The sequence below is a fragment of the Engystomops pustulosus genome, chromosome 1 (assembly GCF_040894005.1).
Source record: "Engystomops pustulosus chromosome 1, aEngPut4.maternal, whole genome shotgun sequence".
NCBI classification, from domain to species: Eukaryota; Metazoa; Chordata; class Amphibia; order Anura; family Leptodactylidae; genus Engystomops; species Engystomops pustulosus.
The window spans coordinates 141,346,078-141,360,027 of record NC_092411.1 but is presented as its reverse complement, the minus strand read 5'-3'; the positions used below and the strand labels follow the sequence as shown (position 1 = coordinate 141,360,027).

Below are 13,950 nucleotides of genomic sequence, written 5' to 3'. Positions count from 1 at the left end.
CTGTGCCTTTAAGATGACGTCAGACGCCATCTTTCAGGCAGTGCCAACAGGCAGCTCTGGGGTCCTGAACGGACCTCAGGGCTGCCACAGCAATGACCGGTGCCCCCCGAAAACGGCATGGGGGGGTGATCATGGGGGAAAGACCCCACCCTCAAAGGCAGGTTAAATGCCGCGGTCGCACTGACCGCGGCATTTAATTGGTTAAACACCCGCGATCGGAGCCCACTCCGACTGCTGGTGTTATATAGGGGTGTCGGCTATTAGTTACAACCGGCACCCCATGTATCCCAAAGCCGGTTGGCTATATATCGGGCGCTGAGCGCTAAGTCACTGCACTCAGCATCCAATTTATTGGACACAGAGCGAGTAGGGGTTAACATAGGGCGTGCAACACAATTTACAAGTTAAATGTGGTGCTTGGTCTGAATCAGTCGGACCAACGGCATGCCCCCTAATTTGTGTTGCATGGAAACCAGCGCAGCTGCACCACAAAAGGGTCAGACACTTCTTAAATATCTGTGCACCATTTTAGCCTGGCATAGACTGACAGATATTAGTCTCCTCCAATTCCATTACTTTGGAAAGAAAAGGACAAGCAGCACAAAGTAGGCATCGTTCTGTTTGTTTTCAAAGGGGGAATCACATATAATAATTTGGTAAAATCACTATAGCTTTACAGTTACACTTTAAGGGTTTAATCCTAACCTCACTTTGCATTCTACCCTACCACAACAGTAAAGCAATATTTATAGGATGCAGAAATTTCATCTGATTGAGGCGTGCAGTTATCCATGGTCATGCTGCTTTAACCCATTTATATGTATGGAAAAATTTTTTGTAAATAGAATCTTAGAGTATCCAGTGAAATACTTTCCTCTTTACAAATTTACAAATTGTCTACATATTGCACTGTTACCTTTTCTTGCTCAAGGGTTAATGTTATTTATTGCTCCTAAAGGAACAATATTATTGAAGTTACATTGTTTTCTATGGCAGTCGGTCAGGTTCAGCACATTTACATTGTTTAGTCTATTCCATACTGTGTGCCTTTTCCTTAGGCCTGTAATTTCCTATGGTTAAACACATTCTTCTTGTACACCGCATGCCTAACTTGAGTTGTGAGAAAGATTGCTAAGTTCTTTTTCAAGATAAATAGTATTTCATCCTCTTGTTAAAGCAGGGGTGCACAACTTTTATAAGTCTGAGGGCCACATTGTCATACTGTTCAACTTCAAGGGGTTGCAATAATAACCAAAACCCTAGATTTGACAAAGAACAGCACAAATGACACTCCAGACACCAAAAACACATTTGTACAATAAATTGACCCCGGAGCCGACTACAAATACATTGCACAAACCAGATATTGGAAGCCTATAATACATGAGGCCCCCAGAGCAGTCTATAATGCTGGAAATCCCCAGAGAGACCAATAGACCTATAACACTGGAGAAGCCTGTAGCAGAAGGTATAATACTGGAGGCCCCCAGAGCAGACATATAATAGTAGAGAGACTCAGAGGAGACGTATAATACTGTAAATCCCCGCATCAGACCTAAAATAGTGGGGAACCCCAGAGCATACGTATAATAGTGGAGACCCCTGGAACAGACATACAATATTGGGGACCCCAGAGCACATGTCTAATACTAGTGACTCTCAGAGCAAACATACAATGGTGGAGACCCCTGGAACAGACATATAATCCTGGATACCCCCAGAGCAAACCTGTAATACTGTAAACCCCTGGAACAGACCTATAACAGTGGACACCTCCAGAGCAGACCTTTAGTAGTGAAGATCCCCACAGTAGACAGCTGCAATGGCTTCTTAAGCTGGCTGTATGTGCCGGTGTTAGGACCCAGGGCAGTGCAGTACAGAACAGAATAGCTGACATGCATTCACTGCTCGAGTCTACTCTTGCTCCAAGGGACGCAGGTTGTGCATCCCTGTGTTAAAGTGAATATAGTCCTGGATTTGGGATTTATTTTATTTATTAAGTATCATATTAAATACGCTTTTAAAATTGATTGATTTCCGTCATGATAAATCATTTAATGATATTAACATTATGAGATATTTTTATCCAATCCAGCAGGCAGCTTCTCTGTATGTGCTTCATACAGCTCCATACTGTTTGTGAGCCACAACTGTGTTGCGGTTGCCTTTTGTCTGACACATTTTAATACTGTGCAGCTAAAGGGGCATCATGGTATTGTGTGTTGCTAGTTTACGACACATTACCCAGGGTAGATTAACTAAGAACAATGCACACTGTGTGCAGTTTGCCTGTTTAGTCTTCATGAATCTGGCGCCCCCTACACTGCTATGACGGAGTGCACCAAATTTTTTTGGTCCACCTTTAACATGGGGCATGCAACACGTTTCTGTTTGACTTTGCATGATAAATGTGACACATGAGAATTTTGTGTTGCATCGGGTATAATGCAGCATACGCCACAATTGCGTTCCAAGTGCCAGAACTCTCAGACACTTCTTAAATACATGTGCAAGCAGTTTTCACTGAAAGTGTACATGCTTTAGTAAATGTGGACCAATTTGTTGCAACTTGCATAAAGAAAGTGCAAACAAAAACTATGAACTTTGCACCAGTTTTTATGTATCTGGAACAGTGTCCTTAATCTCAAAATGGAGCTTATATAGGATGCTTTTATGATTCACAACATTTTATAGGCTTTCTTAAGTAAGCAGAGCTATCTCAAAGACAGCTGAAATGGGATACTACAACTCCCATGAGCCCTCAGTTCTCAGTAATAACTCCTCCCTCTCATGCTCTGCTTTTAGTGATCTCTGGGATGGATCTGAAAGATTGTCCTGCTTTGTTACCACATTAATGACATTAATTAGCGCCTGCACAGTCGCGCTGTGAAACCAGAGTGCTACACCCCAGCTTCACTGTGCATGCACTGTGGGTATGTTGCTTGCACAATGAAGATGAGGTGTACTGCTCTGCATTGAATTACTGAACAGGTGCAGGTGTTCTATAAATGTTTTTTTTTTCTATAGCGGGCACAGAGGGCCTATCTAAAATGCTATTTGGGACATTAAACCACCTGTAGGTGGTTTAGTGTCCCAAATCACCCTGACAGGTCCTATCTGCCAATTGGCATGCATGCTTTCTTTTACAAACAGGGCTACACCTGACTAGTGTTTGCTGGTATTGCTGCTTAGCTGTAGAAGGTAGCTGAGCTGCAATACCATGTATTATTCATTTAGGGAAGGCAGCAGATATGTTTGTCAAATCTGAAGCAACCCACCAACAAATTTTAAAACAATTCACCAACCCAACATACAGTGCTGCGTAAAAGGGACTCCCTGAATTCTTGCAACATAGTCCCTTTTAAATGCATGTCTCCTGCCTCTCAGCCTCCTAACATGCAGTCTCTTGTAAATGCACCCCTCCTGTCCCACCAGCCTTATGCTGCAGTGCCATGTAACTACATCTCTCCAGCCCCATGTACATACACCCCTCTTGTGTATACAGCCCCTATAAATGACAACACTTTTGTCCATTCCTTCTACACATTCAGTCCTGTTCTGCCACACACCTTCACTTCTGACTCCTGCCTCACACACCTTTACTTCTCTCCTATATGCACTGACCTGTCTGTACAGATATATAACAGAGCTGGTAAATGTAACTTAGTTGTGTTATCTCATGATGATGCTCAGATGTTCATGGTGACTGCATGGATTGTACCACACAGACTCTCCACAGAGGGGAGCAGAGGTGGGATCTGAATGGCTTTCACCAGGGGTGGATCAAGACTGCCATGGGCCCTGGGCTGTGTGAGTATTATAGCCCCTACAAGACTGGAATGAGGCTTGGACCCTACATATGGTACTAGTATCGAGCCTTTTGGGGAATGATACGTGCCTTCTGCCTGCTTTCATTCAGGGGGTTCAGGATCTTTGGAGATACTTGAAAGTTTCTGAAATGGCTCTTGTGTACATATGTATTATGAGCAGGAACATCTGTACAGGGATTTTATAGATGAAGGTTATTCTCAGTATGAAATTTGGTGGTGGTGGTGGTGGGGGGGGTTGGATGGCCACGGTATGGATGCACTGTAACTATATTGACAAATGTCAGGACATTGTTACTATATTTGTATACTGTTGGGGTGAAGCAAGACAGTTGCTGGCGCTGTGACTATTTTGGCTGCTGTGTGGTAGCACTTTTACTTTTTTGACTAAAGTGGTAGCACTGTCACTATATTGACTACAGTATATTGCAACTGTTACTATATTGGCTACTGTGTTCTAGGGGAACAACATAACAGTATTACATTTTTTGATAAGAATGTAGGGGAGTTAAGGATGAAATGAGGAATTACATTTTTTGTTGCTAAATCTGAAGGGACAAGTCATGACTGAAACAGTAGAAAAGGAAAATGAAAACTCCAATCATGTGTGAGTTGCCAAATTAAAGTGCTGGTATTACCAATGTCCTCACAATTTCCATTTAATATTTGTACACTGAGTGTGGAACAGTTTGTATGTACTTAGCTGGGTTTTGGTGCTGTATTTTTTCTATTGATCTCGGTTCTGGTACTGTTTTTGGTACTGAGATTGGTTCTGGTCTGTAAATATGTATAATCTTAGTGTTGGTGCTGTATTTACTGTATACTAGGTTTGGTTCGGGCACTGTATTTGTATATAGAACTTGCTTCTGCTGCTGTTTTTATGGTATGATTTTGGCTCTGGTATTTAACTTGGTTCTGGTGTTGTATGTGTTCTACCTTCTGGATCTATGCAGTTAAGAAAAGAGTTTTGTATTTATGGGACGTTAAAGGGGCGTTTATTCAAAGCTAGATAAATGTTTATATTAAATTGTAGGCTAGTTTAAAAAGGTTAATAGAATTGTTTGAGAAACATTATGATTGATTTAAATATATTGTTCTAAAGTGCATTTTAAATATTGTAATTATTTATTATAGTAGGTATATGTCACGGGTGCTCCCGCGATCCCTGTCTCGGATCGTGGGCGCATCCATGCTCCCCCGTGTGCCCCCGCTGCAGCCCGGTCTCCTCACTCATCTCTCTCGGCTCCTGCGCTTCCCCAGACTGCCGTGCCCGCGTCCCCGCCTCCTAGGGTGCGCGCGGCTCCTGACGTAAATTCAAAGGGCCAGCGCACTGCTAATTGGTGCACTGGCTGAACACATCACCTTTAAGAATCCTGCCTCTTCCTGTGTCCCCTGCCGGATCTTTGTGCCTCATAGCCTTAGAGAAAGCTTCCAAGCGAGTATTCCTGCGTTCCTGTGTATTCCTGCGTTCCTGTGTGTTCCCGCTCCTGAGTCCTGTGTTGCCGTGTTACCCGAGTTCCTTGGTGTTGCTGTGTTCCGTGTGCCTGTGTTCCCGTTCCCACCTGCCTGGACCTCCTGTTGCTGACCCGGACTTGGACTTGACGTTGCATCTCTGCTGTCTGCCCTGACCCTGTACCTGGACCTTACTACGAGATTGTCATCCGTTAAGGTACCTCGACCTCGGTTGCCACTGAGGGCTAGACGCACCTGGGAACGACCTGGTGGTATCCTGCCACAGCAAGTCCAACCCGCTTTGCGGTGGGCTCTGGTGAAATCTCCCGCGGTGGTCCAGAGGATCCACTGATCCTAACAGTATAATGTTCCTTATGCCGAGCTACAGATTTCTTTTGTAGGGAGCCTGTTGTTAAACATTTGAATCCCACCCCTAGAGAGCATATACTCCAATTATAATCTTAAAACTTTAAAAAGATACAAAGTGAAGTATTGACAAAATGTTCCCCAATCAGACAGAGATGGTACTGTAGTTTCTAGCTGCCCATGTGATACAGTATTAAGAAAATATTAGAGGAATAACAGACAGCAACTAAAATCTAGTCAAGATGCCATTTGAAATTAAAATTTCTGATATCTATCTATCTTGCAGAAAGCAGGCAGCACTCCAGTATTTATAGTAGAACAAAGTGGCTTTATTCACCCAGGCAGCTGCATTTTGGCTGATCCATCTATCTATATATCACTCTTTATTGGAGAAAAGGGACTAAGTCCTAACTTCGAAAAACAGCCCCTTATAATAATAATTCTCCACCACATTTGTAGCTGTGGTTACAATTACATATATGTTAGGACGCTTCTGGTGTTACATCTGCAATGTTTTTAATGTGGTCGACAACTGCATATTTATCATTTATATAGAAAATTTAGCATTGCTGTTTTCTATATTGAGATTAGCACTCCTCCATTTACATAATTCCATACAACATAATAATGCTTTGCTTTTACAGGAAGTGGAGAAACAATCATAGCTTTCACATTATTTTTATCAAAAGCATCACTATTCTTGCCTTTCTTCTATTTAAAGCTGTCTCGCCACTAGTATTTGCCAAGTAGCTTGGTGTTATCATTAGGACCTTTGATCAGTGTTTTGGAAGCGTATCCAAGTATATTTTCAGCACTTACTTTCGGTGGTCTATTTATTACAGCAGTGGTTAGGCCCTACATTTCAAGTTTTTTTTTTACACAGATTTAACAAAGTAATATAATCATTTCTCCATATTTACTCTGATCCATGTTGATACGTTAGCATTACCTAGAACAGTGATGGCCAACCTATGACACGCGTGTCAGTGCTGACACGCATAGCCATTTTCAGTGACACGCGGCTGTCGGAGAGTTAAGTTTCATCCTCGGCTCCTACACGGCCAGGTGCAGTAGCCGGGAGGCTGAGAGATTGTCCAGCACTTTGTAATAAATAGATGATGTGGAAAATCCCCATATACTGCCATACTGTAGTATGGAAGTACATGGTGGGATCAATCACACAACCTAGGATTAAAGTACCCTAGAAGTTAAATAATTATACATATGTTATTTAAACTATAAATATCACAAAATTATGGGTTTTTTTGTCAAGGTGACACACCACCCAAGTTATGCTTGGCTTTTTGGCGAATTTTGACACACCAAGCTCAAAAGGTTGCCCATCACTGACCTAGAAGTTTCTGTTGATGTTGATTGAAAATCTATGCTATGGCTTTTTAAATCTACCATAGTTATATGTAAATTAAGAGTTGGTACCCATAGAGTTCATTAAAACATGTAATTCATTTTGGTGCAGACCAACTACTAGATGGTGCAAAGTAAGACTGGACAGTGTTATCAAAACAGTGATAAATCTGGTGCAGCAGAAGACTAGTCTTGTCTAACTAACTAGGTGAACCCTGTGACACATTGAGGCACATTTACTAAGACCATTGCAAACTGCACTATGTGCAATTTGCCTGTGCATAATGCTGGATGAATCTGGTGCCCCCTGCACCGCCCCAATAGAGTGCACCTTTAACATAGGGCGTGCAACACACTTCTGTCGGACTTTGCATATTAACCCCTTCCCGACATTTGACGTAATAGTACTGCATGGCGGGAGGTGCGTTCCCGCAAAATGCAGTACTATTACGTCAAGCTTCTGGCCCCGGCTCCTGAACGGATCCGGGGCCAGAAGCTGCGGGTGTCGGCTATATATTATAGCCGACACCCACCTCTAACACCCACGATCTGAGATTTCTCCGTTCGCGGGGGTTAACCCTGACCGCAGCGTTTTAGGGGCATTTCACAAGAAGCGGACACCCCCTACCCCGCTGCGCTTACCGGGGGGGTCCGCTGCTCTGATCGCGGCCCCGGGACTGCCAGTGCCCAGGGCTGCGCGATCCTCCTCCGTGAGCCGGGTCCGTGCCTTCTGGCAGTGTGTTACATTACACAGTGTAATACATCTGTATTACACTGTGTAAGGTGAAGAATAGCTTGAACAAGCGATCAAGCTTACCTGTAAAAGTGATAAAAAACTGTTAAAAACATTTAATAAAAACATTTTTAAATAAAAAGAATTAATTAAATAAAGTTAAAGTCCCCTAAACACAAATATTCCCTATACACATGCAAAAAAGTGAAAACAACACAAAATCGACAAAAAAACCACATATTTGGTATTGCCGTGTCCGTAAAAATTCGTACAATAACTCAGAAACATCATTGGGCCTGCTCGGTGAACTCTGTAAAAACAAAACCCGAAAAACTCTCAAAAAATGGAAATTTTTCATAAAATCTATTCACAAAAATGTTCTAAAATGTGATCAACAAAAGTTATGTGCGCCAAAATGGTACCAATTAAAAAATAAGCCCTAAACTAGCTCTGTCAACAAAAACATATTAAAGTTACGTCTCCGAAAAGATGGCGATGCAAAAACAAATGAGATTTCCTCTATATTAGTTTTTTTCCAGTAAAATTGTAAAAATAAATGAAAAACTATATAAATGAGATGTCACCGTAATCGTAGTGACCTATAGAATAAAGATAATATAGTATAGTGTACGGTGTACGACCCCCAAAAAATACGAAAAGAAAGTAAACCAAAATTGATAATTTTCTTTTCACCCATACATTCAAGAGTTAATAAAATCTCATCAATAAGCTGATGACCCACTAAAATGAAGTATTTGTAAAGTGCATCTCATGTCATAAAAAATAAGCCCTTATATGTCCAAATTGCCAAAAAAATAAAGATTGTATAGCCAATAAAAAGTGACAATGCATAATCTGCATTGAATGGTGCAGCTTCCCTTCCCTGGTGTGTGCCCATGTATATTGTTATACACGGGAGGGATTGGGTACCAAATTTTGTGGAGCGTTTTGATATTTTATCCACTGAGAATTTGTACATTTTTTGAAAAACACATTAATTTAGGCAAAAAAAATGTACTTTCAAAATTGTATCCAATTTTGTTTTAACCCCTGTAAAACAATTAAAGGGTTAACAAACTTCATAAAAGTTGTTTTAAAGAGTATGCATAAAAAACCATGTCCACATAAATTAGACATTCGGTGACTGTTAGTTATTAAGTTTTTTTGCTGTTATGATTGTGTGGAAAAAGTAGAACATTTTGAAGTTCGAAAATCGAGAATTTTTCCAAATTTTCACCAAATATCGGATTTTCTCATAAATAAATGCAAAACTTACCACCAAAATTTTTCAACTAACATGAAGTACAATGTGTCACAAGGTTAAATCTGGTGCACCATCCGACTGAGCACCGGAACGCCCCCTAATTTGTGTTGCATGAAACATAGTGCACCTGCACAACAGAAGGGCCGCGTGCGACCAATTTGTGGTGCAGACACTTCTTAAATAGCTGTGCAAGCAGTTTATACTAGAAAGAACGTGCCAAGTCCAACAGCAAACTGGCGCACAGCACTTAGTGCCTCATTGATGCTATTCCCTCATTGAGGTTTTCTCACTTCAGGATGATACAGGAATGTGGCTAGTATGATCAACATTGAGTCGGGAAGTAAGAGTTCTCCTTACGGAGACTTAAGTTCAACTTACAGCCACTGGGGGATTCTGTAAAATATCCAAATATGTTTTCCAGGATATTGAAAGCATTGACTGTTTACAAAGTAGCCAAAAGAGGCAATATTTTTCTTATGCTTGTTACATTATGTCTTGATCAATCCTACAATTTTGATATCCTGAGGCATCAATATGTAATTTTAAGTGTTTTTAATGCCAGTTCACATCAGCAAATTATTTCTGTTTTGCTGATCTATTCTTGGAGAGCTTTACTGTGTTTTACTGAAGCTGAGCGGAAGGTCTTCCGTTCAATTTTCTTTCCCCATGGGGTTACATGTACAGAAGGCTCCCTTGTGTCATGTTTTCCTTGATTAGTACAGCAAAAATGATGTGGGCTGTAGTGGTATTTTTAATGTTATAAATAACAGATGATGAAATGTCAATAATGTTCATGTGAACTTAGCCTTAGTAAGGTGCACTTAATTCCATCTCTTATTTATGGTGAGTGACTACTGTAGGTAATGTAACACCAGGAAATGGACATCCTTTTACGGCACCCAACCTTACTGGGACTAGAAGGCTACTGGGCACCTCATGAAAGGAGAAATATGTAATCAGCTGAATGGCTGATACCAATGGCATTAAACTTACCTGTTGTATGTATTGCTATGCTGCTACACTGACCATGTTTTTGGAACCCATAGGAAATAACATGACCACTATCCCGATTTATCTCTGTCTCCATCCAAGCTCAGTTGAAGAGATGCAGGTGGGCAGATCTTTTGGGGGTCATACCTTTTATCTAGCAAGACATACTAAATGTGGAGTAAAGCATATGGAGCAAGGAAACCTGTTGTAGAAGGATCCAAAATTGTTATTTCTTTATCACTGCATGCTGCCACATCTGAATTGATCATTACTGTAAACATTTTTATAGTTGAAGAAAAAAGGTAAATGACCTCTGGAGACTATCTGCACATCAGCAGTTTGAAAACACAAATTCTTTTTATATCAACAAAATTATTTTTATATCCATATATTTATGTTATTATGTTTTCATAATGTTGTCATTGTGGTTGCTTAAATGCATCTTTAAAAAGGAACAAAAACACTTTTTTATTGTATCAAGGACTTAAAAGATGTTTGTGTGATCAAAGAAATATTCTTTTATCAGAGTGAGGGACATGAAATATGAATGTCCCTTTAAATTGGGAGTGTAGCAGCTATCACTGAGAGGGAGCTGGTGGCTTCCTTTCTATGTCAGTGCATATCAGTTAGTCCTCTTCATAGCATGTTATATCCCTCAGCACTCAGGAAGAGCAGAGCTAGCACATGCTAGCAGCTGGTGGTAGGCAACCAGAGCTGCACAATCTCTCATCTCTGTCTTTTCTTTCCTTCTCTTCCAAAGGAAAAAAGAAAACGCCAGGCTGCAATTGAGGACAAAAGACAACAGCTTGAAGACCAAATTCTGCAACTGCAGCACCTAAAGGTAAGAGCTGACAGCATAAATGAGGCACTTTCCACATACCATCCATGCTATACATGAAGCAAACATGTGTTTCTCGAATGCAGCATTCTACACAAGCCTCACAATGGAGGGAAGGAGGCTCCTGCCTTAGGAGGATTGCAAATGATTTAACATGAACACTGTCATATGTGTGAGCCATCGATCTGGCATCAAAAGAAACGCTATTTAGGAGGGATCCGAAATATAAACATGATGTAAGATATCCGGGTCTTCATTTTAGTGATGTGTGGGTGTACAGTGTACATTTACTATAATAATAATCTTTATTTATGTAGCACCATCATATTCCTCAGCGCTTGTGAACACTATCAATTTCAGGAGATAATTTAACCACATATATAACTATAACTTTTCCATGGCCTGGGCATCTAAATGTATGGGTGTTACCATAAGACATGATATCGTTACTATAGACTACAAAGTGAGCATCACATTATCCAGGAGGACCAGGATGCAGAATAATGGAGATATGAAAAATGCTTTCATCTAGAAGCAAGGGTGGGTGGAACATCTGTTTTACTGGTGGCCTTTGGGTAGAGCAAAAAGGGGAATACACACACCAGTAGCTTTAATGTTATAGCAATTTATGGATATTTGCTTTAAATAAGTATAGGTGGGGCCTATTGCAATAAATGTACCTGATGGCAGTGACAGTAACCTAGGTGTGACAAAAACCATGGGCTCATCTTAAATTCCCACTAGTTTAAGAATGTAGAAATCTCTATACCACTTCACCTTGAGTCTGTGTTTTGCTACAACCAGTAGCAAATACAGCAGTATAAAGCATGGAGAAGAGGCAGAACAGCTGAATCCCATACGATGTGCTCAGACTGACTCAGGATTTATTTTCATTGTGGCTAAACTGCTTTAACTGATCATAGTTGTGTCAAAATACAGTTAAAAGCAGCCGAACAGCCAACTCTGCAAGCAACAAAAAGGATACATGTATTTAACCCCATAGCGCAATAAGACGTACCCTTACGTCTTACTGCGCATGGGGGAGTATGAAGAGGGCTCACAGGCTGAGCCCTCTTCATACTCACCGGGCGTTTGCTTCATAATGAAGCAAACGCCCGTCGCTAACACCCGCGATCGGTGCTTGCACCGATCGCGGGTGTTAACCCTTTGATTGCCGCCGGCAAAGCTGCCGGCGGCATTAAAGAGCCGGCGGCGCGTGGGCGCCGCCATCTTGGCTCCGATCGTCACTCCCCGTGACGTCACCGGGGAGCGGCGATCCGTTGCCATGACAGCCTGGGATCACACAAAGATCCCAGGCTGTCATGATCGGGGCTATCTATTATAATGTGCGATCTGCACATTATAATAGATGGTATGCAAAATCCCCATATACTGCCATACTGTAGTATGGCAGTATATGGTAGGATCAATCAGACAACCTAGGGTTAAAGTACCCTAGGGAGTCTGTAAAATAGTAAAAAAAATAAATAAAAAAAAGTAAAAAAAAAAAAATTATATTAAAAAAACATAAAAATTCAAATCACCCCCCTTTCCCTAGAACTGATATAAATATAAATAAACAGTAAAAATCATAAACACAATAGGTATCGCCGTGTCCGAAAATGCCCGATCTATCAAAATATAATAACCGTTTTTCACTGCGTTAAACCCCGTAGCGGAAAATAGCGCCCGAAGTCGCAAATGGCATTTTTTTGCCATTTTGAAAAATAGAAAAAATTCTATAAAAAGTGATCAAAATGTCGAACAGTCCTAAAAATGGAAGCATTGAAAACATCATCAGAAGTCGCAAAAAATGACACCACCCACAGCTCCATACACCAAAGTATGAAAAAGTTATTAGCGCAAGAACACTGCAAAATGAAGAATTTTTTTTCTGTACAGGAGGTTTTAATTTTTGTAAATGTATGAAAACATTATAAAACCTATACAAATTTGGTATCCCCGTGTTCGTATTGACCCAATGAATGAAATAGACATGTCATTTGGGGTGCACAGTGAAAGCTGTAAAAACCAAGCCCACAAGAAATGGCGCAAATGTGTTTTTTCATCATTTTCACTGCATTTAGAATTTTTTTCCCGCTTCCCAGTGCACGGCATGGAATATTTAATACCATCACTACGAAGTGCAATTTGTTACGCAGAAAATAAGCCATCACACAGTTCTGTACATGGAAAAATAAAAAAGTTATAGATTTTTGAAGGTGGGGAGTGAAAAATAAAAACGCAAAAACGAAAAAGGGCCTGGTCCTTAAGGGGTTAACAATGATAATACTTGTCTGTTATTTAAGATCTAAAATAAATAATTAAAGATCCAAAATAAATAAAAGTCCAGCTTTATGCACTATTTAAACGAAAATATCTTCAAAACTTAAAAAAAATACTTAAAACTAAGATTTCAGAAATCTGTGATTGGTGCACATTGTATAGAGATTACAGGGATAACAATACAGTGCTGTCACCATACAGGAATAAATCACACAGGGATGTCACAAAACATGATAATGTCCCATATACAATGTCATTACAATACAGGAATGATGTAGCCAGTGATGCCAGCATACAGAGAAAATGCCCACAGTAAAGGGATAAAGTACAAAGCATAGTCTTGTCACAGCAATGCATACTATTGTGATATCACAGTACAGGGATAATGTACAATAAACAGTTAGACACAATATGGGAAAAATGGAGACAGTGATCTCCCAGTAATGGGATGTTCTACAATTTATACAAACCTTTTACTACAGAGATAATGTATAATGGGGAAAATTAACCATGCTCTCTGTGCCAGAATTCATAAGTAATTTGTGCCAGAAATGCTTTGCGCCACATATATTAAGGGTTTAACTTAGTTTTTAGGCACATTTCAACTAGTATGTAAAGGGGCATAAGCTGGGGAAATGGGGCATGGTAATAATAATAAATCTTTATATAGCAAAATCATATTCTTCAGCACTTTTGAGATCATGGGTTATATATACAAATAAGACAACTTATTATAACATAGTCAGTTGAAACAATAGAAATGAGGGCCCAGTTCAGAACAGAACAGAGTTTTAGCAAACGTCAGTGCGCCAAAAAATTCAGGGCAAAT

At 40.4% G+C, this 13,950-nt stretch overlaps 1 protein-coding gene across 10 annotated transcripts in view; it reads left to right on the top strand.

Annotated features, from left to right (window-relative positions):
- PALM2AKAP2 (PALM2 and AKAP2 fusion) overlaps window positions 1-13,950 on the top strand; it is a 212,644-nt gene that overhangs the window by 31,379 nt on the left and 167,315 nt on the right. For 9 of the 10 annotated variants that reach the window (XM_072154848.1, XM_072154829.1, XM_072154832.1 and 6 more), the window contains exon 2: window positions 10,758-10,838. In XM_072154848.1, the coding sequence (XP_072010949.1) occupies window positions 10,758-10,838 (81 nt within the window). Of the gene's footprint in view, window positions 1-10,576; window positions 10,609-10,757; window positions 10,839-13,950 lie in introns of those variants that run through there. The other variant, XM_072154839.1, reaches the window with a different exon arrangement.